General features: G+C 36.4%; 1 protein-coding gene across 3 annotated transcripts in view; it reads right to left on the reverse strand.

The window, feature by feature from the left end:
* Positions 1-5,611: 5,611 nt before the first annotated feature.
* The window catches only part of fam168b (family with sequence similarity 168 member B), a 37,542-nt gene continuing 15,872 nt past the window's right edge, over positions 5,612-27,281 (reverse strand). Inside the window, exons 2-7 of one of the 3 annotated variants that reach the window (XM_069896579.1) lie at positions 26,474-26,558; positions 25,869-25,952; positions 20,427-20,569; positions 16,249-16,426; positions 13,560-13,691; positions 5,612-10,481 (exon numbers count right to left, since the gene is read on the reverse strand). In XM_069896579.1, coding sequence (XP_069752680.1) covers positions 13,579-13,691; positions 16,249-16,426; positions 20,427-20,569; positions 25,869-25,952; positions 26,474-26,543 — 588 coding nt within the window. In that variant the 5' untranslated portion in view covers positions 26,544-26,558 and the 3' untranslated portion in view covers positions 5,612-10,481; positions 13,560-13,578. Of the gene's footprint in view, positions 10,482-13,333; positions 13,692-16,248; positions 16,427-20,426; positions 20,570-25,868; positions 25,953-26,473; positions 26,559-27,281 lie in introns of those variants that run through there. The other 2 variants (XM_069896580.1, XM_069896578.1) reach the window with 2 other exon arrangements.

A 27,281-nucleotide genomic window follows, 5' to 3' on the forward strand; every position in this document is an offset into this window, starting at 1 on the left:
AGTAACACAAGTCCCTTTTCCACTGGCATCCCAGTTTATTGGCTGTGACGTGACCTGGGATAGGAAGTCCTTTGTGCCATTTCCACTGGACCACCCTTAACTAGGTCATTAATTGCTTTTCCACTGAGCACACTCATCTCTGGGGATCAGAGTTTTCTACCTTCAACTAGAAATGGGTGATGTTCTGCTGTCCCTTTTCCACTAGTTTTATCAGCACCCTGGCATCAGCAAATGCTGGGGATACAAGTAAAGGTAGAGGTGGTTAATCCTCAGTGTGAAATGATGTAATTTGACACCCATGTTTGGACAATGTTCCTTTTCCACTGGACTCTGTCCTAGTAAATTCCTGGGACAGGGTGCCAGTGGAAAAGGGGCTACAGATTCCTATTCATGTGTCTGCGCTTGTTGCAAAAGCACTGGCTGTCCTAAATAATTTTTGCTGATTAATTGTTTCCTTTGAGAAAAGACTAGAAATATAGAGGGCATTCAACCTGGAAAGGAAGAATTTTACAGGCAACTTTTTAGGGATTATCAAAGACTTCCCATATATACCTGTGTAAAATATCTCATGTAAAAGTTGACCCCCTATTTTTGGCCAAAATTATCTGGAATTTTCCACATTCCTCATATAAAAGTCGACCCTAGTCTCTCACCTTAGTCTTGGCCGCCCACAGGCTGGATCTCCTGACGTCTTAGTTGCGAACTCACGCCTCAGCCCTGGTTGCCTGCAGATCGGAACGCCCGACACCTCCGACGACACAGATGCTTACCATGATCCTTTCTTCCCCTGTGGTAGGATGTGTGCTTTGATGGTTTTTTTTCCTTATTCATTTAGCGATCATTTAGACCTGCTACCGAATGGATTCTTATGTGAATATCATCCCCTTAAAAGTAATAACCATGCAATAATTGACCCCATAAATTTAACATTAAAAATAGTCTTTAAAATTCAACTTTTATAAGTATATATGGCATACAGTAGGAAAATAAGGGATTTTTTTCAAACATGTCCAACCCATCCAAGTAGCCTATCCTTATCTCTATATCAGTCCAAATGTCTTTGAAATTACACCTAGACTGATCACGAATATTTAGTCCACAGATGAATCTTATAACCTATTATAACCTCGTCTATGAGTTGGTTGCATTCTCCCTTGATTATTGCCTGACACCACATTACATCCCTTTTCTGTTGCCCATAATTAACTCCTCTGCCTTGTTTCCTCCCTGATTCATGTACGTACCCCTCTATTATATTCCTTTCACATCCATAGGCTTTAGCTTTGCACAGACTGCTTCACCTTGAACTTTTCATTCCCACTCACGCAGCACATTAGTATAATCCTCTCATATCTGTTTCGCCTTCACCTTTTAGATCCATTTGCGCACGACTCTGGCGTATGCAAGTCCCACGGCTCTGGTGTATATCTTTCTTGTCCACTTGGCTTTTGCCCTTTCAGTTCCACATGGGCACCACACTGGAGTATTCCTTTCAGGTTTGATAGACCCTGACCCCCATGCACTGCTTAGCCTTTACCCTTCCAGGTACGCTTGCATTTTCACTGTTTTCTGCCTTTAGTTCCATTTGCGACCACAATTCATGCCCGCTGAACCCTCATCTGACACTATCTGGTTGGCTATTCATCTGCTTGCATTTGACGCTGGTCTCTCATTTTCAGGTTCATTGGTCTTTCTAAATGGGGCACTGGGCACGTACTTTCAGATTTGTTTTCGCCACCCAGGTTTACATTTTCTTGGAGACCATTCCTGGAGCATTCTGTATTTTGATTTAAGCATGTTTTTTTTAAAACCATGGAGGACATACAGCAAAGATTCACTGGAGTGGATAAAAAAATGGTAGCTTTGCCATAGACTGCGGGGATTCACATGAAGCAGTGGGGGGGGGGGGGGGGGATTTAACAAGTTGGTGTGGAGAAGATGCTTTCTCTGGGACCAGCCACTACAGCCTGACTTTCAGGGCTAGAGTGTTTAGGACAGAGATGAGGGGGAATTGCTGAACCTTTGGCATTCTGTACACCAGACAGATATGGTGTCTGAGCCACTCACATCATTCATTTAAGGAAGAGATCAATTTGATAATGTCTTCCACACTCATTTTCCCGTCTCTGTTACATCTGCTCCCAAGATGAGGTTTTCCATTCCAGATCATAAAGGATTTCCTCCTCCTTCAAAAAACTTGGCTTTTGCCCTAGTGCCATCCTCAGCCCTTATCTACATCCCCTCTATTTCCCATACACCTGCCCTGCCCCACTCCACCCAGAGGTGCAACAAGGACAGGGTTCACCTTTCTCACCTACCATCCTACCAGCTTCTGCAATTTCCAACATTGATGATCCCACCACCAGTCACACACCACCCATTCCCTTCCCCACCTTCCGTAGATTCACTCATCCCTTCCCATTCATTGCCCCCTCCATTCAGGGGCTGCCAGTTTTGTTGCTTGTACCTAGGCGAAGGGCTCAGGCCTGAATTTTTGGTTACCCTTTACTTCCTATAGACAGTACATTACCTGTTGAGTTTTTCCAGCACGTATTGCACTCTAACCCAGCATCTGCAGACTTTGTTTAACATCGGTTCTTTGAATTCCAGAAATATGGCTACAAATATGGGATAGATCGGTAGGAAATGGTGCTAGAAAATAGGGCTGCAGAGGAAGGCCAGTCATCATGATCTAGATTGGCACAGATGGATAAAAGTGCTGAATGGCCCACTTGTACCGTTGTATGTTGCAACGAGAAACCAGCTGAAAACCTGCAACTTGTTCACAAGTGTGATTAAAAATAAAGCACTCCTGGCGTCAAATCCAAATTAACATCATTATCTCCCTGCTCTTCATTCCCCAGTAGTACTTTGCAATAGTCATCAAGGAACAAAGTACACAGACTAAATCCAGCACATCTGCCATTGGTCCATCCAGTTACCTTCTTCCATATATATTTATCTAGCAAAATAATATCAATTTCAAATGTATAATTTATTTGATTGTTATCAATTTTCTGGCAGTAAGACCTCCTTTACATGCAAAATTGTTTCCTCACCATCTTGAGCTCAATTTCAAGCTTCCAGTTCATTATTCTAGCACTTATTAATTTGCATTCTCTCAATCTAATTAACTCCTTTCAAAATAAGCAAATGGCCTCCTTAACATCTTTATTCCAGGGCATTCATCTGGTTCATCCAATTTCTAAGAGTAACTATAATTGGCTCTCAGTTAATAATTTCATGAATCATTTGGATTTTTTCCCTAAGATCAATACATTTTACTCGGTTGAACAATCTAAAACTGAACAGAATATGGCTCTAAAAGCAAACTGCTGGAGTAACTCAGCAGGTTAAACAGCATCAGTAGTCAATGAAATTCTCAATGGTTCAGGCTGAAACAGAGTCCCGATGCAGGGTCTCCATCAGAAATGTTAACAAATTCCTTTCTCTCCAACAGGTGCTGCTCGACCTGCTGAGATCATCCTGTAGTGTTTTTTTTTTTTGCAGCCTCATATCTCCATTCGTTTGGTCAAGAGAAGACTAAAAACATATTTGAAATTCTTTCTGACCTTTAATAGTCTAGAGCACACGTCAAACTCAGGCCCGCGGGCCAAATTTGGCCCGTGATATAATTATATTTGGCCCGCAAGATCATATCAAATATGTATTAGAGCTGGCCCGCTGGCCACCGCACCAGTATAGCGCATGCACAGCTAATACTACAAATCCCAGAATGCTTTGCAAATGCTTTGGCGCCGGCCCGTCAGCCCGCTGATCGCCCCCACCTCCTCTCTTTACTTTCATTAGCATCTGCGACCTGTCGCCCAACTCACATGTAATAAACCCTACGGAAAATGGCCAAACGAAAGACAGAAAACAGGACCTTTCAAGACAGGTGGGAGGCAAACTCTGGCCCCAGAGTTTGATGAACTTGCATCTAAGAAGAGATGCCAAGTATCTGGTTTAGACCCAGGTGCATCAGAGTAAATCACAGCGTAGCAAGCTAAGTTTGGATTAATATTTTCTTTGGTTAACTTTGGACTGTTCATAGTTGAAAGATTGGATTTTCATTGAAGCAAGTTGTTATTTTTTTGACTTGTTGGCTTGTGAAAAAAAAACATTTAAAAGGAGCTTAAAGGCTATAGAGAAATATTATTTATTGAATATTTTATTTCTCATTTGTTAATGCTTCTTCTGGAAAGAGTTTAACCAAACTATTATTAAACATTTATTTTAATAAGAAAAAGTTTAACATTACATATGTTGAAAGAAGAGAAAACATGCAGATGTTGTTGATCATTTTCAACAGATATTTAGTTTGGCCCACGACTTAGTCCAAGTTTTTAATTTTGGCCCTCTGTGAATTTGAGTTTGACACCCCTGGTTTAGAGCTCTCAAAATGTTGTCAATCTTTCCACATAATTAATGAATGAGTGATATCTTCAAAAAACAGAACTTGGTTTTATGTCTTCCCAGATGTAACTGACTGCAAAACGTGGAATCTCTGACAGAAAGAGACAATTCTATAATTTAAAGGCATTTTATTTAAAAGATGTATAACCGACATTTTGGGCCTGAGCTCTTTGATACCTTGGATAAAGGTCTCACACCCAAAACATTGGTCATATACCTTTACCTGCTATGGACACTTGCCGAGTTCCTCTAGTATTTTTGTGTTCTTTTCACAAGGTCTGCAGACTTCCATGCTTCACTCCATACCAATCAACTAATTCCTGAAGAGTTCATGAAAAAATGTGTTGTTGCAGCAATTGAAAACATTTGGTGACTTTCTCCTTACCAGACAGAACAGACTGTTTTAGGAAAAAAATTGCTTAACCATCTGCACTCAGTTAACTGAATCCAATGGAAAAGAACTCAATGCAGCAGTTACTCCTGAAAAATATGAACACCCCGACAAATATTATTTCACTCTTATGTAAGGTGATTGATACAATTTTCCATGAATCTGCTGAGTTTAAAGGGAACAGGATTCAAAACATTGCTGCCCATTCTCCAAACTCCAGCTTCGGCTGCTGACCTGTCCATGTATGTAACCAAGTATTCATGACCCTCACACCCATTCTGGCTGCACATCTCTATCCACACTTCAGATCCCAGGTTGACAGCGTGCCAGATGCCAAATTATGAGGATTTATGAACAAATGGGCAACAGATTAGATTTTTACTCAACCATCCAATTGATGACATGTACCAGGAGTGTTGCTTAAATAGAGCTTAAAAGAATTATAGAAGAGTCTGTCCATTCAACAGTACCTTTGATCCACTACCATTGTTAAGGAGCTGCAGGAACGTCAAAATCATAACTGCCAGGCTGGGAAATAGCTTCTTCTTGCTGGCTGTGAGATTGATGAACAATAATATCTTGTTACTGAGTAAATCATACTAAACTATTTATATATTTTTAAAATTACATATTTTTGTATATATGATGAATATCTACTGTGTATTATGTGTATGTATGTTAATGCACCATGGTTGGGAGAAATGCTGGTTTGTCAGGTTGTACATGTATAGTTAAATGATAATAAGCTTGAACTAATGATATGTATCAATTCTTTCAAGAGTAAATATTTTCACACCCATGATGTAAGCAACACGACTCAATCTTTATTGAAAACTTAAGTATTAATACATAACAATTCTTGTTACAATAGACATGCCTTAAAGTTTCTTTTTTTTAAATCTGAGCTCACCTACAGGTCAGATTGCTTTTAAAAAAATAACAACGTATGAATTTACACATAATTGAACTGGCTCAGAAAGGAAACATCAAAATTTCTGGTATATGTCATCCAATGTAAAATGGTGCTTTGCTTTAAAACTTCTTTTTGGAAGACAACACTGACCTAGACTAAATAAGTACCAAAATAATAGGTTTCTAGTTATTAAGCAGAGTCCATCCAATTATCAATTTTTTTTAAAAAAGTGTGCCTCTAACAAAAACATTGATAAACTCTGGGTCGATTCTGCTGTGCCAATGTATTGCAAACGGTTATTTTATTTTGAACAGAAAAGCTGTCAAACAGCAGGATACTGCACACCAACATAAACAAACCTACTCATTTGGTAAAATTCAGCAATTCAAAAGTGCAACCTCTTATTAAAACAGCAAAATATTTTGGATCGCCTGAATTGCTGTTGTACACTGCCTCACTGGCTTTGATGAGAATTTAAGTAGGAAGTGGATGGATGTTGCGGGGTGAGGGGTAGTGGTGGGGAGGTGTGGGGAAGGAAAGGGGAGATTCTCACAATAGGGATGTAGCGGTTCTTCAGATTATGCCCTGTTGCTGGCTTCCCAATTGGTGCTCACAAAACATAAAGTGAGAAGGGGAGACCCTTGGCATCACCACATAAATTCATGAGAAAAATAGCATGGAAGGAATCTATAATTTTAGAATATGATAACCCAGCTGTTAAAATGTTTTCATACCTATATTCGTGCTTACACCAAATGCAGAAAAATATAATTTTGTACTGGAATTTAGAGCAACTTTTGTATTTAGCCCAATCCAAGCTAGCTGCATATTACTGAACAATGAATACTACTGAAGGATGACTTGGTTTAAATGAAAGATTTGCTGAGGCATTGGGTAAATTGGAATATACGCTTAATTGGATGATATTCATGAACCAAAATACATACTAGTTCAACTAGGGTCATGCTCAATCAGTGTCTAAGCAAAATCACAAGTCGATTAGTTTCTCTGAATGGAATCTTTGGAAGATAGAACACAATTATAATGCTAAAATTACATGTTCCTTTTAAAAATGCAACAGCTCAATTGGCCAGCATGCATTCCAAACTGCAATAAAATTGTATATCAATTTGCCTATTCCAACCATGGCCCCTGAAAAGTTTTGGGATGGCAAGATAAAATTTGAATTTCAACCCACCCGACTTTAAAAAAAAATCAACAAGTGCTCACCAAAATGTGAGGAGTACATATGAATCCAAACTGGCTGCACTAGCACCAAATGAAAGTGACGTCATTATAATTTGTGCAATGAAGCATAATTTGGTCTGCCAAGTTAATAAAAAAAATGTCTAGCTCAGCAAGAGCACACATACTGCAGTGTTATATGTAGAAACTTACAGATATAGACAATGTTACCCTTACACATTGCCCTTGACAGGCTTCCATGGTTGAAAGTTCTTATCTTCACATCAGTAGCCATTATTTTCTCTTTTAAATATATATTACAGAAAAAGAAGTGTATAAGCTAGCTCCAAACACTGCCTAAATAGCTCTGCACTGTTGATTCAGTCTTGTTCATTCTCTCATTATTGGTATGTAATTATTACTGCAGAACTACAACTGATTCTAAATGGTCATGACAGAAGCAAGGATTGCATATTTGAAACTCCACTCAGTCACATTGATCCCACAATAGAAATAAGACCAGAAATTCAGTACATATTAGCTCTGTTGGTGGGTTGAAATAGAACTAATTGGCGATACATTTCTTTCAATAAAGAGGAAATTAAAGCATTAGTCCAGGCAGGGTACAGTGTTGGCTTCAGGATATTAGTTTCGAGTTCACTTTTCATGTAGTATTTTAATTTGTAAATATTTCAAAGAACAAGCAACAAAAACAGTTCTTTTAAAATAATATTCCTATGGTGGCCACATTTGTAAATGTAATTAAAATAGGGAACCTTTCAGAAAGGCAATGTAGTCTGTAACTGTGAATATTCAAAGATTATTAAGTCACAGTACAGTTCTATTAAATAAAGACCATGTTTCCAAGCCCTGTAAATGCTGAAAACAGCCTGCAAACATCACCTTGGGCAAATGTCAAATTGAAAAATGAGCAGACTTCACGTCAAACTGAAAAGGAATCAAGAAAACAATAACAACTTTAAACTGTTTCCTTGTTGTGCCATTTTAATGCAAGGTTTGTAAAGGAATCAAGTCCCAGCCAAAAGACACACCACCATTCTGAAGTGCAGCTACATTGGAGGCCTGCAGAATTCCATTTTCCGCAGTCTGCATATCCATTAAATTACATGATGCTTTACTTTTGAAAGTTAAATGTCTTGATCATTACCAACTACCAGCAGCAATGCGCTGACTATCCGAAGGGTTTAAGAACTGGTCTTGGGATTATTTTCAACATGAAATTAACATACATGCTAAATCCATTATAAAAGTTCAATATAGAAAAATGGAATAGGAAATATTTGAATCTAAAAGTTGTGTGCTTGTTCCCCTTAAATACTTCTTTGCTAGCTATTATCAAAACAATTCTAATTCATCAACTATCTCCTCTACATAAAATAGTTTCCACAACTATTTTCCTCCATTTGTGCTAATTCAGATAGAATCTGACAAGTTTAGAAAGTAACAATCTCACAAAATTTGGATCCTTTATGCATCACGTGTGATATCAGCAACCACCTGTGAAACTCCCTACATCAATCATATCACAAGCACATACAGGAAGAAAGCTGATTGTCCTCAGCTGCACTGCAAGACAATTGTAATCACCGGACAACCACAAATGATCGTTTAGGGCCATTTTGGTGATGAAATTTTCGGATAAATGAAGGCTACTATGTCTATTAGTAATTTTGTAGAGGGTAACATTTTACTTGACTTCAATAATTTGTTTCCTGATGTAATAAAACAAATGTTGTAAAATTGAAACAATTAGCAAGGTCTGATGAAATATATACAATGCCCCCACCCCCACCGCCAATCTTGACCAAAGTAACCATGTTTCTTTTTTGGCTTGGCAAATATACAGCCAATTTACTGAGCCTATTAGATCTACACTACTGTTTTTGTTTGTTACAAATCAAAAATATAAGCAGGACCCAGGATTTTTATATTGGATACTATAAATCAAACATCTTAGCTTCTGGTTTCTCTCCATCTTTCTCCAATACTGAAAGGATCTAGATTTTAGCCAAGTCATCCCAATAAAGCAACTAGCCCAAACAGCAAAAGTTGGAGGACAGGACAAATTACACGATTCAGCTTATGATCTAAAAGCTCAATAATGACAGTTACAGGGGGTAGAAATCCTCTACTACAGTAAGTGCAGCAAGATTAGGGTGAAAGCTCTTAAAAAATGGTTAAAAAAAACCCATCTCCCTATTTTTTTCAACCACGACAGTCTGCAAGTCACAATTTTGTGCAGAAACTAGCATGCCCTACAAAGTCACATTATACACTAATGTTATGGGCAGGTTTCTTAAATCAGCAATAAGAAATTTACCTCCTTTGGCTTAATACTAGTGTGAATATTTGGAAGCATGAAGTCATAAATGCCGTCAAAAACATTATTCAATTTCGCTTAACCAATCAAGTCATCCTATGTGGTACAAAACCTGGAGCAAATCGGAATTCGAATGAATACTAGAGGACTTTAAAACAAGATCAGCTACTTTTGTTCACTACAAGGCAGCCCTCATTGTACACCTTCAATGCTCAAAATAATTAAAGGCATAAAATTTTAATGTCTTATTACAACTAGGAATCTCATTTGGAAATATTACCATATAAGGATTGTTTAGCAATGATAAAGCTATTTATCAAGTGCCCAAAATAATAATGAGTGATTTTGAATTTTATAAAAATCAATTAAAACCTTAGACCCGAACAAAATGTGAATATTTAATGGTTGCCAAATAAACCTACAAATCATCGTGTCATGATTGTAAATAAGAGGCTTTATGTCACTGAAATATTAAATCAAAGAATATAAAAATACTTTGTTTTAACCTACACTTTCCATTTTGAATCCTTTGAAAAATCAGTACATTTCCTTTATTCATCTTGTTTTAATTCCCAGAGTTGCCTCTTCCTAACATAACAATTTTAGATGCAAAGGGCTGGTAAGTCAATGTCTGTACGCTTTACTTCTTGCAGAACAGACCCCCACCTCCAGGTACTGTGCTGTAAATGCATCAGCTGCTCAAGAAAGTAAATCAATACACAGGATAAAAGGAATTTAACTGTTCCCATCAAAAAAAACAACTCTAACAGATCAATCAGAAGTTTTTCTTCCTGTTATAGAAATTCACTTGCACAATTTCCATTTAAACATTACATACAATAAGACTGCATTATTGAAATTAAGTCGCAAACATTTTTGAATCTCATTTCTTTTGGATTTTGCATATGATGGCTTGCATCGGTCATTGCAGGTAGATTTGAGCAAGCATTTTGTAACATGCATTGAACTAGATACGAATCCAATAACTTATCACTCCCTTTTGTATAATCTATAAAACTTGCAAGACAGTCCACAAAACATGTTTTTCATGACTTGAGTACTGCTGAGTTCCAAGATGCAAGATATGCAGCTACGATACTCTTCGTGATATTTTTGGTAGTGTTTGGCAAGTCGAGAGCATGGATGAACTGGAAGGAAGGATCCTGGTTGGAGGCATGTGGGAATCAGCACCAAGTGTTAAAACTTGTTTGATTGCATATCTCCCACCTTTCAACCTGTGAAGAGTGTTTTAAATATTTAGGTCTTGATATTTGTCTTCCATACCGTTCAAGCCAAAAATAAACTAAACCACTGTATATAGATATTATCTACCATAAACAGAAGATTATATATTAAATACATTTAAAAGAAACAGAGTGGTTGATTTATGCAAAATGCTTTCAGTTCTTGGTGGTGAAAACTTTGTGCAGGTAGTCATTGCAAAAAAAAATGTGAAAACACGGTTTTAGAGTGAGACAAATGAGCCTAAGGTGTAAAAATCAATGTACACAATTTGTTGCAAGCAGCCAAGTGTTGGCATGAGCTGCTGACGGAGACAAGCTCCCATAAAGATGCTCATAGAAGGGAACTTGGTTACTATTAAGCATCAGTTGAAATGAGACCACTGGCATCTGGCAGCTGTGATGTCATCACTTCCTTCAGTGAGCTCTCACAGGCAAATTCTCAGGCAGAAAACAGAGAAAGCTGCAGTTTTAATTTTAAGAAAATACAAGTAATATTTTGAAAAGACTTAAAATCCAGTAATTTAGAACAACATGTCCAGAACTTACAGTTCATTTATAAAGTTCGATTTTTAAGACCTCGAGTTTGTTTAGCGACACCTATAGTTTGGTATGCTACTTAAAACACATTTGACCTTGGGCAAGAAAATGTATTGTTTTCAGTGCATTTTACAATAAAACTAGCTTGGAAATAATAAGCATACATTAATTACAGTGATTTCCCTTCTGTTAAGACTTAACCAAATTGGAGTAATAATCCATCAATAATAATGTTGGGATTTCCACATGTGGGGAAAAAAAAAAATCAAACCTGCTGAAAAGCTTTAGTTTAATGACAGCAAATATTGATAATTTTACCATGATTTACAAACACACAATCTAGACTAAAAAATTTCAATCTGGATTTCTTACTGAAGAATTTTTTCCAGAAACCATCTCAAGAACAATTCATTGAGATTTAATAATTTGACAAGTTTCTCAAAAACATCACAAGGAATGAAAAATGTCATCCAGTCGTTTCTGACACAATACATCAGTTACACCTGGAAAATGTTGTTCCTAAAATAACATTTTTTGTATGACCAGTTAATTTTTGTAATCTAATATTTTACCCATAAAATCTTCGTGAATTAAAACACTTAGTTGGCCAGAGGTTTACGGAGTAAATTTATCCAGAACTTTAGAATGAGTTAATTATATAACAGTGGAAGTTATTAATAATTCCATTAGCTTGCCAATTTTCACTTGTTTTCCTAAGCACATTAGCTCAAGGCATTCAGAATGTGCAAAACTCCAATGCTGTATGTGAACATGTGAATTATCTTCAAATCTTTAATAATTTGTCCAAAAACTCAAAGTTTAGTGACAGAGGGGAAGAGATCATATGTGATCTGATTATTAAAAAGGGATCTTCTGTGATTTAAAAAAAATACACACATATTCATGTCCTCATTTCCTATAAACTACCAAACATTTGCTCCCATTTATTGGCAAAATATTGGAATAAAGTCTTAATAATTTAAATAAACAGAGAGGAATTTGCTACAGGAAATATGCATGCTCCTATCATCAAGAGTTATGCTGTGCCAATTTTTGTAATTCCCAGGCTTTCCAAAGTTATAGGACAAAAAATTTGAACCTTTACCTAGAATATCTTTATTAAAATAAAGATTCGGCAGTTAAAAATAAAGATCGAAGCAAAAATTGTTGGCCTTAACCCTGTCAGTATGTCACATGGAGTGATCTAACATTCCAGCAGTAAGTCTGTGGTGGAATTTATCTGAAGAACTTGTGAAAATGTATTACAATGAGAATACTAACAATCAGAAATGGCATCATATGAAAAATTCTCTAAATTATGATCATGAATTGGGCTAATTGCCTACATTTGTCTGGATAACAAAAATTATTTTTGCTTTGTGAAGTTTGCATAAATTTGATAATCAAGTTATTTATTTTGCTTTCTAAAATTACATAACCATCTAGAATATGGACAAGCAAATGAGGCCACAGATGCCCAAGTTAAATTGAGGCTTTTAAACTACAATTCTTTCCAGATGGTAGGCAAATTTATTTCAAAACACTTCCTGCATTTTTCAGGGGCATGTATGAAAAACTTAATGCAAGATCTAAAGGGAGAAATCATTTAATAATTCAATTCTCAGATACTGCTCTCTTTATCCAGGACAGATGTGTTTTCTCTCATTGATTTAGCTCTTGAAACAGATTGATGTTTGATGTTAGCAATTGACATATGAAGTCAATGGATACAAATGTGAGACAGCTGACAAAAATTCAATTCTATTACAAAACAGGCTGCTGTTACATTGGATTCTTAATTATTTTTCAAATAGCTAAATAAACTGGCAATGTTTGTCAAAAAGATATCTTAATGAAGAGAAATGTTGGAAAATTAAAAACCTGATACATTAACATTTCCTATTCTTTATCATGTCGTGGCATTCGGGACCAGTGTAATGTTAATACAATTGGAAATGGTAAATTCATTTATTTGTAACAAAGCCAAGAAAATTAAAATTTCACTGTCATATTGAGATAACAGGAAGGCAAAGAGCTTGATGTTGTTGATGCAAGTTGTATTAGAGTGTCTCACTGGAGAATATATGCTATTCAAATGGTGAAGCCATAAATATGACTTTCTTGTATGGTGAGCTCACAGCAATTTTCAATTCTCAAACTAAGACTTTAAAATGGGCCCCACGCTTTTGCCTTAAAAGCAATGCGCATTTCCATTTATTCCTCGAGTACTATCCCTTTCTAAGGACACATCAATTTATTCCCATTTTGTCAGTGTTAATTAAAGGTGTGTTAATAAGACCAAACACTGAACTCGACTTTTTTTTATCAATTCAAAGCCTGAATACAATATGAATTTCAGTCCATTCAGAAATTATACAATTTTCTGTAACAAGTACTATTGATTGAGTGAACTTCCCCCAATATTGAATTTCAGCAAATTTCATGCACAGTTCTAGTTTATTATCTTGTCTGACAAATGCAGCTCTATCATTGCTTTGGCTGAAATTCTAACAGGGAACCAGAAAAACTTGCATTTCTAGTGACAGCCTGATCACCACTGAGAGGGTACGTAGTTGTAAGTCGGTGTTCCTGGAGTCCTATAAGCAGGCATGGAAACAGGATGAGGAGCTACTGGCGTTGGAGAATGGGTAGTCAACAAAGTGCCTGCAAAGAATAATTTAAGGAAGTTAAATCTCAGTCACATTTAATTAACACCAAAAGGGAAAAGACAATAGGATCTACATCTTCAAAGAAAAACCTGAAACACCAAATAAATATGGAAAGCTAAATAACCATTGTACATGACAGAAATCATTCCTCTATTCTCCTTTTCACCATGAAATTCAAACATAATGGGCACTGCAGCAATACATTGTTGGCCAATTAGAGCGTAGAAAAAAAATGCTGGTGTTTAAAAAGAGAACCAGTCTAAAGGAAATGAGCTCATTTGAATACAAATCAACTGTATATATTAAAACAAAAATTCAATTTTTGAATAGTGAGCAATTCTCTGTAGTTTTCTTTCCAATTGATTTAGTTCTAGAAATCGGTTGCTCTGTCTGACCTGCATCAAATTACCACAACTAAAAACATTACATAAGAACCTTAACTGAAGCTGTTAACTTTGCTGTTAGAAGCACAAGGAGACAAGACTGCACAGTTTGAAAACGTTGGGATATGGGTAAGTTCTTGGATGATATTATTTATCATGGTATAAGATCACAGAGCACTAGATCAGTGAGGTTTTGAGATAACAAAGGCATGGATAAAATGTTCAGCAATCAATGAACTGAGGCCCAACAGGAGTCAGGCAGTGGAAGCATATATCGTTCGAAACCTATATTACTACTATTTGGTTCAGTTTCAAATTATTACCATGGAGGATGGAATCAGGAGTAAAGGAATTCGATTGGCTTTGGGGTTTCCACAATATCTAGCTCACATAAGTTACCAGTTATCCAGCACTGGATGTCAGACACCAATGTGAGGAAGGATTAAAGAGAGGTGGAAGGACAACATTTTCACCAGACAAGCATAGGGAGTTATGGATGATTCTGCTGATGAGAAATAGGAAAGTTCAAGAAATACCTTGAAGAATTCAAAGGTGTGTGTGCAAGAAATTCAGGGCTTACCACTAAAAATAGAAGGCCATTCAGGCCTTCAAACCTCCTCCACCATTCAATCATGGCTCATCATTCAGTACCACTTTCCTACTTTCTCTCCATACCCCTTAATCCCTTCAGCCAATAGTACCACACATAACTCCCTTGAGTATAACAGCATGGTTGGCGTAGCAGTTAAGAGCAACACCCTTACAGCGCCAGCAATCAGGACCGGAGCTGGGTTCAAATACCACGCTGTCCGTAAGGAGTTTGTTCGTTCTCCCCGTGTCTGAGTGGGTTTTATTCAGGTGTTGGTTAATGGGATGTAAATATGGCGGCACGGACGCGTATCGCCGCACTTTGGTCTCTGCCGTGGTCTAGGCCACCTCCACTGCCCCTCGCTCCCTGTCGCAGCTCAGGCTGATTCTACCATGGGCTACCCTTGACAGCCCTCACTCCCTGCTGTGGCCCATCTCGTCATCCCTCGCTTCCTGCCAGGCCCAGGCCACCTCCGCCGCCCCTTGCTTCCTGTCCAGACAGCCCTCACTCCTTGCCATGGGCAGAGCTACCCACCCCATTGCACCTCGCTCCCGCCACAGGCACAGGCTACCCCCACTGCCACTCGGGCCAGCTGTGCTGTGTCAGACACAGCTGACTGCACACCTCTCCCGTTGTTCACTCATCGCAGATGACAGGCTAGACACCAGTATTTTGGAGCCCCCTCCTCGCACACACTGCAAATCTTCATGCCACCTCCGTCAGGTGCCAGAAACCACCACGCGTGTCATCCCCACAATGACGCAGTGCTGATTCTGGCCCACAGTCACTGGCTTCACCTGCACAGATTGTCATTTCTTCTACAGAACCCCTGCGTTCCACGGAACCCAGTTTAGGGATCGCTGAACTAGTTGATCAATACAGATTGCAAATAGCTGATGTCCCAGCACGGAACTTTGTGGTACGCTTCTAATCACTGTTTACCAGTTCGAAAAGTGCTAATTTATGACCATTATCTGTTTCCTGCTTGCCAACCACCTTGCTATCCACGTTAGTACATTATCTCCTATACAATGTTCACTAGACTGCGAAAATGAAACCAGACAAGAGAATTCCCAACAAGTGAAAGATACTGTTGCGGAAGAAGTTGTAGAAAAAACAGGTTTTCAAGGGAAATCGTCTGGATCAATTATGTCAAAGGGTGCAGACAATGGAGGAGTAAATAGCTTGCCTTGTATGCAAAGTCAGAGTATGATCAAGGTTAGTTCTGGGACTTAGTGGGACAGAAATGACTGGATGGGACTAAAAGCATGGAATTGTTGGAAACTAGACATGAAATTGAGAGCTGGCAAGTCAAATTTAGTAATATTTCATTCAATCTCAAAACTTTTAAAACAAAGCAATGAAGGGACATTCAATGTCCTGGCACAACAATGAACTAATCTCATGCTCCTTTACTTTCTTTTAAAATGTAATGTTCTGTGAACAATTCGAAATATTTAATTGCCTGACTCTCTCAATCTTTTAACACTTCCTTTTCCAATTTACTCCATTTGCAGCATCTTACTTATTAGATAAGACAGCTACATTCAAAACATTGGTCTCAAAAGAATGAAACCCACCTGCTGACATTGCCATAGTGGTCCCGGCTACCATTCCCATGGCAACACCATTTGCTCTGGGTGATGGAATTGGTTGTGGGTACATGGCAGCGGGCATTCCATTCGGCTGGACAACTGTAGTATGATGAATTACATGCGGTGGAGCTGCATATAGTGGCTGTGTGTAGTAAGTGCCTTGCTATTTAAAAAGAAAAATGTAAGATACTGTTTTAAGATTGCATCTTAAAATTCAAGTTCTACTATATAATCCAAATATCCTAGAACCATAAAAGTCGTTGAAATTTTACACTGGAGACAGGCTAACAAAAACATATTATTGCATGAATTTTCAAAGTCTGTAACCACAAACTGCTCAAGTAAAAAGTTTCTACCAGAAAAAAGATCTTAATAAATATTAAAACATGGAGAATGGTTTAAATATTCAATAGGCCAGGCAGAATTCATGCAGAGAAAAACAGAGATCCAGGTCAATTACTTCATTAGAACTGAGAAAAATCACAGGTAAAACATGTTTTGAGATAGAAAGAAAGAGATATAGATGAAGCAAAAGAAATTAAATAACTTAAGGTGGTTGAGGTTTTAAGGATTATAACAAAGACTTTAGAGAACAATAGAAGGGTTTGGGAGAATTGTAAACTGGACTGATAAATAAATATCTGAAGTCACTAGGAGGAGGAAAAAAGCGATTGGTGGAAATGAGAAACATATGGTAAAGGTTATGAATTCAGATGATCTAAAATTACCAAACTCTGTGCTGAGTACAGAATGTTGTCATAATTGCAGGTGCAAGCTGCTTCGTTGTTCCTTGAGTTTGTTCAAGCAAATTTGGAGGTCAGAATGGAAAGAGATTGTTGAATTGAACTGACAAGCAAACTGGTAGCTCAGGATCATACCAGTAGATTGAATGGAGATGTGGTGCAAAGTGTTTATCCAATCTGCATATTCTTCCCATTTCAAGAAGACAACATTGTAAACTATAAAAGCAATGGATTAAACTCGAAAAGCCCATAGGTGTGTCATCTTAAAATGGTATGGTGCTCCAGATTATAGTAGAGGTGGCAAAAGGATAGGGGTATTTTTTATCTCCTGCAGTGGTTCTCAACCCTTTTCTTTCCACTCACATACCACTTTAAGTATTCCATATGCCACAGGTACTCTGTGATTAGTAAGGGATGTGAGTGGAAAGAAAAAGTTTGAAAACCACTGTTTTAATCGTACCTAATTGACTCATGTGCATGATTTCATAACTCCAAAGGAAATGGGCCAATTACAATTTTTCTCAAGCAAAATATTTCAGTAACAGTAGGGTCTAGAGCAGTAATTCTCAACCTTCCCTTCCCACTCAGATACTACCTTAAGCAATCCCTTACAAATCAAAGAGCATTGATGGCATTGGGATTAATTAAAGTGGGATTTGAGTGGAAAGAAAAGGTTGAGAATCACTGAATTACACTGTAAGGTACTATGATGTGAAGAATATGTATTGGTAGAGATGGAAAAGTGAACTAGAATGCAAAAGACAAAATTACCCTTCCAGAATGCTGAATGGGGAGGAGAGATACATCTGTTAATGAAATCATGATGTAGGTGTCAGAAATTACAAAGATAATTTGTTGAATGTGGTGAGGTGGAAGGCAAGGATAAATGGATTGGTCTGGGGTAAATATCTCCAATTTGCAATTTTGCAGCATACACACTTGTTTTCATTTGGTTTGAATGAGTAATATACAAGAGGAAGAACAACATGATTTGAGATAAACCAGAGGAGGCTAGGCTGCAGGTCAGAACAGGATTAGAACTGGATTTGAACAGGGCCCTTTTTGTGTTTTTTCTGGTCTGATCAATCTTACCTTGTTTATTTTATTGCAAATACATGATTTCAATGAAATCCCATTGATTAAGCCTTGATTTGAGGTCAAGATAATTTACAGTGGCAAAATCAGCAGATACAATTCTAAATCTGATTTCATTGATCACGGATTCCACATTTAACTAGTCTTTATTGTGGAAATGGATTTCAGGATTGAAAGACTGCGACAAATGTTTTAAAGGTTCAACATTTCCTGTTGTTTTTTGTAATCCACATTTTAATTATGTTTTATTATTCCAGATTAAAAGTAATTTGATTATAGTAAGGTGATAAAGTTTGAACTAACATGTTGACTTTCCCCAAGTTTGCATTCTGTCAGATCCACAATTATTAGCATGAATTCTTAATTCTAACAGCAGAGAAATGCCTTGATCACAGCAGATGCTTAATGCAAATCCATAAGCGTACAAGCATTCCCTCAGCACTCATCTTAATTCTGATTTCCATCCCAGCACAGCATCAATTAATTTAAGGATTGGGGCAAAAACAATCATTCAAAGAAGAGATACAGCATTCCGAATCAGGGTCCTGCACATCAACTTGAGGAGCACGAGGTCTATTATCTGATACACACTTCCTTTCCAAGCTAAAACAAAATCTAACATTTATACTCAAGTAATCGTCGATACCGTGTAATATTCGACCCCCTCTATTTTGGGCCAAAAATCGAGTCTTTTCGTATGACCCGGGTGAAAGTCCACTCCTCTTTTATGGCCCTGATTGACTTCCCATCCAAGTATCCAATGTCCCAACTGTGGTACTCGTCTCGGCCACCCGCCCATTGAGGCTCTTGGTCCCATCCATGGATCCTCGCCCTGGCCACCCGCTCACTGGAGCTCCTGACACCCTGTCTGCGGATCCTCACCCTGGCCACCTACTGGAGCTCCCGACACCCCATCCACAGATTCTTGCCCTGGCTGCACACCCACAGTGGTTCCTGATACCCCAACTGCAGATCCTCGCCATGGACGCCTGCCCATTGAAGTTCCTGACGCCCCATCCAGAGATTCTTACCCCAGCCACCCACCCAGAGCAGCTCCTGATGCCCCAACCACATTTCCTCACCCTGGCCTCCCACCCATCTGAGCTCCCAAGACCTCTGCCACAGACTCTCTCCTAGGCCTCGTCCGCCCATCCAAGCTCCCGATGCAACGAATATAGAAGCACCACCAGATCCATGCCATCTGAGCTCCCAACATTTTGAATGATGCAGGCACTTACAGCTGTCAAAAGTATAACCTATGTAAAAGTTGAAACCCTCCCACAAAATTTGACGCGAAAAATTAGTCCAAAAAGTTCAACGATTACACAAGTATATATGGTATATGTTCTTTACTATTAGTCTCCAGTTCCCCTTCATTCTATATAAAAATTCTGCTAACAAGGTAGATTTCGTGAAAAAAGCCCAGTAATTGAAGATATCCTTCAAATCATCTGTTGGGATAGGAGTCATATATTTAATGTCTGTTCTAAATTAGACCATCATTAACTCATGATTGGATTAATATCATCTCACTTTTTTTTCCTGGGACATCACTGCTTAAATTTCTACATCATTAGGAAATGTAACATAACTGATATAATTCAATCATCTTACAGCAAATTAATTAAATAAAATACATTCTCTGCTTCAACCATATGACCCACACTAGGCTCCAACTTGGAATATTTTGAATAAAATGTTGGCTAATCTCTCAACATTGAAAATACATAACATTTTATAAATTGTATTGACCCCCACAGTCTGCATTTGTTAATACTTCACTTAAGGCACTTGCCTGAAGCCGTATAATTTGGCACTATAAATTTTAATGATGCGCATTTAAAATAGAAGGAATTTATAGATGGAAACCTATGATGTAAACCTAGCTGAAGCTGAATTTAAAGATTAAATATTCTGTATTTTTGAAGTTTTGTAAAGCAAGAGTGGGTGAAAAAGATGTTTCAAAGAATAGTGCCTAATTTAGAACCAGAAAAAGCAAAATCAAAAACGGTTAGTACCACTATTAATCTGAGAAGCACAAGTTATTGCAAAATTCTGTGATAATTCACTTGATGTTTTAGTGCAGCTGAATATAAACATCTTTGGCCAATATTGATATGGTTCAAATTCATGGCTTTCTGTAAATAACAAGTACAAAGTGGTTTGTATTTTGAGAGTTCAGCAGCAAAATATTTGGTCCAATCAATAAATGAAGTTTTTAACCAGCCACTTTGAAGGGAAGAGCACAACCTCAAAAAGTATATTTGACTTTTAAAATCATATGATTTCTAATAAGTTTGTGAAACTAAATGCTCTGTTTCTAACCTGTGCATAAGGATTCTGTTGTGGATAGGCACTTCGAACTGGATATACAGCTGCCTGGTATGGATTGGGAGAGGAGGAGTATGGTGGTACAGCTCCACTGGTTGGAGAACATGAAACTTTATAAGGTGTGCCTGGCGTATAACCTGAAATAAAGCATAATCCAAGAATGTCAGAACAAGCATTAAAAAAGCATGCACAACTCATTCCAAAATGATGCAAAATAGTGGAGATATACTGGAATGAGTTCTCAATTTTTTGTTCTATTAAAAAGCAAACTTTGTTTTAGTGCAAATAAATACATAAAATTGCTGGAGAAACTCAGCACTTCGCACAGTGTCTACAGGAGGCAAAGATGTAAAATCTTTAAAGGTTTAGACTCAAAATATTGGTTATATATCTTTGCTTCCTATGGACGCTGTGGGACTTGCTGAGTCACGGTGTTTGCAGACTTTCTTGATCCACTCCATTGGTTTTAGTGAAAGGGGCCATATATAAGCATAATGACAGTCACAAAGAAAGTAATTCAAATTTCACCAATTTTAATACAAACAATACCAAAAATTAGTTATGAAATTATTTTCATCTTAAATTTCCCTAACTGTAAGACAACATAAATAAGCTCTCGCATAATAGTAGGGAGGGGGGAGGGGGTAGTGTTGTGTATTATTGAAACAACTCTAGAAGGAGGGGAATTTACTAATATTAAAAGGTATTATAACAATTATATATTCAATATGTTAATCACTTTCTTTTTTTTCTTTGTCTATATGGGCTGCTGGAAGATGTACTTATAATTTTGGAGAATGCAAGTCGGTTTAGTTGTTGAAGGAGATACGCAGTGAGAGGTGAATGAAGAGTATTTGGATATTAAAAACAATTTTTGAAAAGGTGAATAATACACTAAGATTTATGAGTTTTAATCTTAATAGAATTAAAGGGAAAGTGAAAAGGAAGAGAATATTAGAGTATATTATGAAAAGGAAAATGGATATAGCATTTTTACAAGTTTATTAATAAAAAAATTAAGAGAATATAATACAATACATATCTATAGAACAGAAAAAAATAACAAAAATGAAACAGAAATACTATGAGTTCGGTGAAAGGACACATAAGGTACTTTCTTGGCAATTAAAGGCAGAACAGTTTTCAAGAACGATTAATGCAGTGGAAATGGAGACAAATTTTGTTAGTTATAAACCTCAAGAAATTCATAAAACTTATAAACAATTTTATGCCAAATTCTATCAATCAGAATCCCAGGGAGATGTTAATAAAATATACTTTTTGTCATATATAGCATTACCGTTAGATTCAGAAGAAGCAGAGTTAAATGCTGCCTCTCCCCCCCACCTTACTTCAAGAGAGGTGGAGGAAGCAGTTAAGTTCTTTACAAAGTAATAAATCTCTGGAAAAGATGGATTTCCACCTGAATTTAAGAGTTTAAATATTTAGTGATGCCTTTGTTTATGGATGTTTTAATTAGGTGCTGCAAACCCATACTCTCCCTGAATCATTTTCAACAGCAATAATTACCGTGATACCCCAGAAAAGATGGTGATCCATTAAAGCCATCATTAGATAAACCCACATCTTTATTAAATTTAGACTACGAGACAATTGGTAAACTTTTTGCAAAGAGACTGACAAAATAGTTACTTAAATTGATAAATAGGAATCAAATGACTTTTGTGAAAAAGAGACAATCAGCTGATAATATAACCAGATTATTGAGTAAAATTCATCTAGGAAAAAAAGAGGTTGTTCAAAGTGTAGCAGTATCACTAGTTGCAGAAAAGGTGTTTGATAGATTAGAATGGGATTTTTAAATTTAAAGTAGTGGAAAAATTTAGAGTAGTGTGTGAATTGTACAAACACTAAGTTTAATTGTGTAACAATTCGGTCCAAACATTAAGTATAATCATTCAGAAGTTCAGTTCAGATCCATGGTTGAAAACGCGAGCCAATCTGCCAACTCAGAAAGAGAAAAACTGCCCAGCCTCATGGTGCCAGTCTGCTGATAGGACCCCATCATGCCCTGGGCTAAGCAGCGCTATCTGTCACAGTAGGAAAAATTTTTATAAATTGGCTAAGAGCTTTGTATAATGAACCTAAAGCCAAGGTGGTAACAAATGGTCAAATTTCTGCCCCATTTCGATTAACAAGATCTCTTAGACAGGATGCCTTTTGTCACCAGTGTTGTTTTAGCTAATAAAGCCCTTAGCAAAAGGAATTCGTAGGGATCCAGATATTGAGGGTTTTAGAATTAATGAAGAGGAACATAAGATTAGCTTATTTGCTGATGATGTGCTCATATATCTGATAGAACCCTAACCCTAACCCAAAAGCTACATTTAAAGTTAGAAGAATATGGTACAGTTTCAGGTTATAAAATAAATTGGGAGAAGAGTGAAATTATGCCTCTCGCAAGAGGTGATTACACAATTTGCCAAAGAAACACTCAGTTTAAATGGCTGACAAATGGGATAAAATATTTAGTTCAAACAGATAATAAATTACAAAATTTATATAAATGAATTCCATTACTTAAAAAAAGTTGGAGGATTTAAATAGATGGACAATGTTGCCTATAACATTAGCATGAAGAATTAATTGTATAAAAATGAATATTTTTCCCACAATACAGTATCTTTTTCAATCATTGCCCATATGAATACCTCAAAACTTTTTATGGAAAGGTAAAATGTCCAGAGTCTCCATCGAAAAATTAATGTGGAAATATGAAATGATATAGTTAGCTGAACCTGCCCATTGAGTCACAGATTTACAATAGTCCAGGACATTTTGCTATCACAGGTTTTAGTCACAAATCTTTAAAAATTACTATAGAACAGCCCAAATGAAATTTCTCACCTCTTTCTTTGAAGAGGTGGAAAAATCTGCTTGGGTAAAAATTAGAATTAGATAAAATAGGAGAGAGAAAAACGCAGAAGACCTTATATATAAATGGGTTGTGAAATTAGTGACTGCTGAAAGAGAAACTTCTCTATTGAAACATTTGATTAAAATTTGGCATAATACAAATACAGATAAAACTCCTTTGACTTATAACAGACTTATACCTTGTACATTAGATAATCAAATTTATGAAATTGGGTCTCATAAAGGGAACAAATACATTGAAGACTGTTATGAGCGAGGGCAATTGATGTCATTTGAACAACTTAAGAATAAATATGGCATTCTTAATGTTATATTTTGCTATTTTCAAATCAGAGGATTTTTAAGTGATAAGATGGGTCCAACAATGTACTTATCAAAGTGCAGCAATATAGAGATTCTAATGAGAAAGGGAAATACAAAGAAATCTATTTTGGCAATTTATCATTTACTTCAAATGAGGACCCCTAAACTGGGGATTCATAAATCTAGACAAAGATGGGAGTCAGACTCACATGTGATAATGGATGAGAAGAATTGGGCTGGTTTATGTCAAGACTGTAGAACTAATACAATAAATGTAAAATATAGATTGGTACAATATAATTTTTTTTTACATCAGCCACAAAAATTAAATAAATTGAAATTAGATTTATCAGACCAGTTTTTTAGATGTGGCTAAGAAGTGGGAACCTTTTTACATTCAACCTTTTTACATTATTATGGTCGTGTAATAAACTAAGACACTTTTGGTTGGAATTAGGAATTTATTTTTACAACAAATTACAGGAACCCAATTTCTACAAAATCCAGAATTACGAAGACCTAAATTGAAATTAACTAAATATCAGATAGAATTTGTTAAAATTGCATTAGCAGTGGCCAGAAAATGTATTGCAATTGCTTGGAAATCTGATTCACACCTGAGTTTGGAATAATGGGAGTGCAGAAATGTGTGTTCCCCTTGAGAAAATTACATATAATTTAAGGAAAAAAATATGATATATTCTTACACATTTGGCATCTGTATCTACAAAACATAGGATTAAACATTTAATATTTTAGATTTCCAAATGTTCTTCTTAGCCTTTAAGACCTAAGTGGAACTCCATTAACGATGAAATAGGCATAAATTTTAGACCAAATGGGATTTAACACTTTGAGCAGTCCATTCTCATTCTTTCTCTTTTTTTCCCCCTATCTTAATACTTAATTCTATACTTTCTTTTCTTTTTTCTTGGAACTGTAGGGGGTGGGGGAGGGGGTATTGGGGTATTATCATGTATTTGATACTTTATTAAATCTGTATTTTGAAATATAATTGAAAGCATGTATGGTTAAAATTTTTAAATAAAATATTCAAAAAACAAATAATCTCTCATGCTAATTTATGATTGATCTTCAAAAAGTGGTCCGCCAAACTGATAATTTGAATTTTGATAGATGGGTTGAAAATTTCTTCTCTGCCAGCTGAAAATTCTTCAGGATTGCAGGTTGTAGCTCGATGGGTGTGGCCCCATTGAAATTAATGATGGGATCTTATTTTTATTTGTGCTACATCAAGGGATCAGTTGCATTGTAGCTACATTTTTTGAGAGAAAGCAATGCAAGAAGAGGATACATTCTACAAATGAAAAATTTAATGATTGAAAAAACAATTGGCGGACATATATAAAATAGTAACATGTGATTCCATTTATTTTGATTGAAACAGAATATTGTTTAAATGGAATTCAAATTGCTGTCAAACAGGAATCTGGGTATCCTTCCAGAAAAACACAGTTAGCATGCATGTAGCAACTGAAAAGGAAGGCAATTAGATTGATGAGTTTGGAATGATAGAGTTGGTATATGCATCAAGGAAGTCTTGCTTGAACTGTACCACAAGTTGATGGTAACACAAGTGGAGAACTGTTCACAGTAGAGAAATCTTGCTGTAATAATACAAGACTTTGGTAAGATCACACAAGGATAAAGTCCAGTTTTGGAAGGGATGTACTTGCACTGAAGGTAGAACAGAAAAACGTTCACTCGATTGATTATTGAGGTGAAGTTTTATGAGAAGGGTTAAAAAAAACTTGGTCCTATACTCATTAATCTTAAAGAATGAGGTGTAAAACATTAAAATATACAAAGCTCCTGATTTCACTTATGCCCTTTCATATTTGGTATCGTTAAAGGAAAATAAAGAGCTCTGATATCTCCCAGCTGAATGGGTATGTAAATTTACATTGTGGCATTAAAAGAAACAAAAATTTACAACCACTTTTTTTTTGTTCGGGTGCCTGCCTACATTTTGGCATACCTTGATGAAGGTTTCAAGCCCAAAACATTGTAATTTATATAGCAAAGATATACATAAACCAATGTTTGACCTGCTGAGTTTCTCCAGCATTGCATGGTGTCTGCAGACTTTTGTGTTTCATTCCTTTTTAAGTTATAACCACTTCCTTATCACTCAACTCTTTAAAAGCAACAAAATCATATCGGCAAACATTTCTTTTTTTCTAATCGCATGTAACAATTAAAAAGGTACTATACCTGTTGGAAAGGCTGGGTTAGTACCAGCATACACAGTAGGAGAAAAGGCAGGAGCAGCTGCTGCATAGCCAACTGGAAAACCTGCTTTGTTCAAAATACATCAAATGTTCAAATGAGTCCAAATTAATTTTAAAAAATATAGCCAAAAATTATTTACAAAGACCAAAATTTAAAATATTAAATGTAAAACAATATTAAAACTTATTTGAGAATCATTATGAACCAATGGTTTAAAAATTATTTTCAGCCTTACTCTCCAATCACTTTACTAATTGTTAACTTTTATTCTCACGCTGATATAGTGAAAGCAGAATGGAAATAAAACTCAATGACTCAAAGAGCATGCCACAAAGACAGCAACACATTGCTACAAATCTAAATTAAACTTCAATTCATTGTAGTTTTATTTGACACAGTCCCTAAAATTATACTGTTCTAATATATAAAAATCACTGTATTTTCAAAAGGGTATTGAAATTTTTGTACTCAGCTCTTTCGACTTCATATTGATTTATATCCTTGATCTCACTCCTCTTTATTACCTTATTCCATAACAATAATTGAACATTTTTTTCTTGTAAATTAGCAAATTAAACTTCGTGTACCTGGGTATCCAATGCCTTTTGGATTTGCATATGGAACTCCTGAAGCACCTGAACTATAGACTGGGTTCATTGTTTTTCTGAGGAGCTGTGTAATAGAAACTATATTCAGCATTTTTCATATCGCTTTTATATTTTTGTAAATAAAACAAACATTTGGTCAACAGTAAACTTTGGGGGAAAAAAAAGGAGTTTATTTTTCCACTCCTCATACAAAGGTGAAAAGCTTATACATCATAAATTCTTTAAAATAAAATCCAGTGGCAAACAATGACTTGTTGAGAGCCACAACTTTGTTATGAAATTAGGATGATTTTTAGAATTTCTATTAATGTGAACCAACACGTGAAGGACATTTGACCAACATTATTGCTCACCGTTTACATCAAATACCATGACCCTGGGGCCGAAGAACAAGTACGCTTAGACTGATTTGAAACAAACAAGATTTTATAAATTAAAACCAGACACATACAGTTTAATTTTATTGAAAATTTAAATGATAATGTAGACCAGAACCTTCCAATTAAGCCATGGCTACAGTATATTCTGAAGTATCTCTTTGTATTGTCGGGCCTCTCAGATATTCCAGTTATTGTAAGCAAAGACTTGTTTTTTGCCACACTTCCCATCAGTTTCAGCACCCAGGAGAGTACTACATTTTCACAATGAGTTTGAAAAGCACTTGTTCCAATTCCATCTGATTGGCCATTCAGAACAACCAGCAAAGCACAGATAATATGTTCCATTTATTCTAATATTTTGCCACATTTAACTAAAAGTTTTTTTCATAATCTTGCTTTGTTAGGAA

This window comes from Narcine bancroftii, chromosome 9, assembly GCF_036971445.1.
Source record: "Narcine bancroftii isolate sNarBan1 chromosome 9, sNarBan1.hap1, whole genome shotgun sequence".
Lineage (NCBI taxonomy): Eukaryota > Metazoa > Chordata > Chondrichthyes > Torpediniformes > Narcinidae > Narcine > Narcine bancroftii.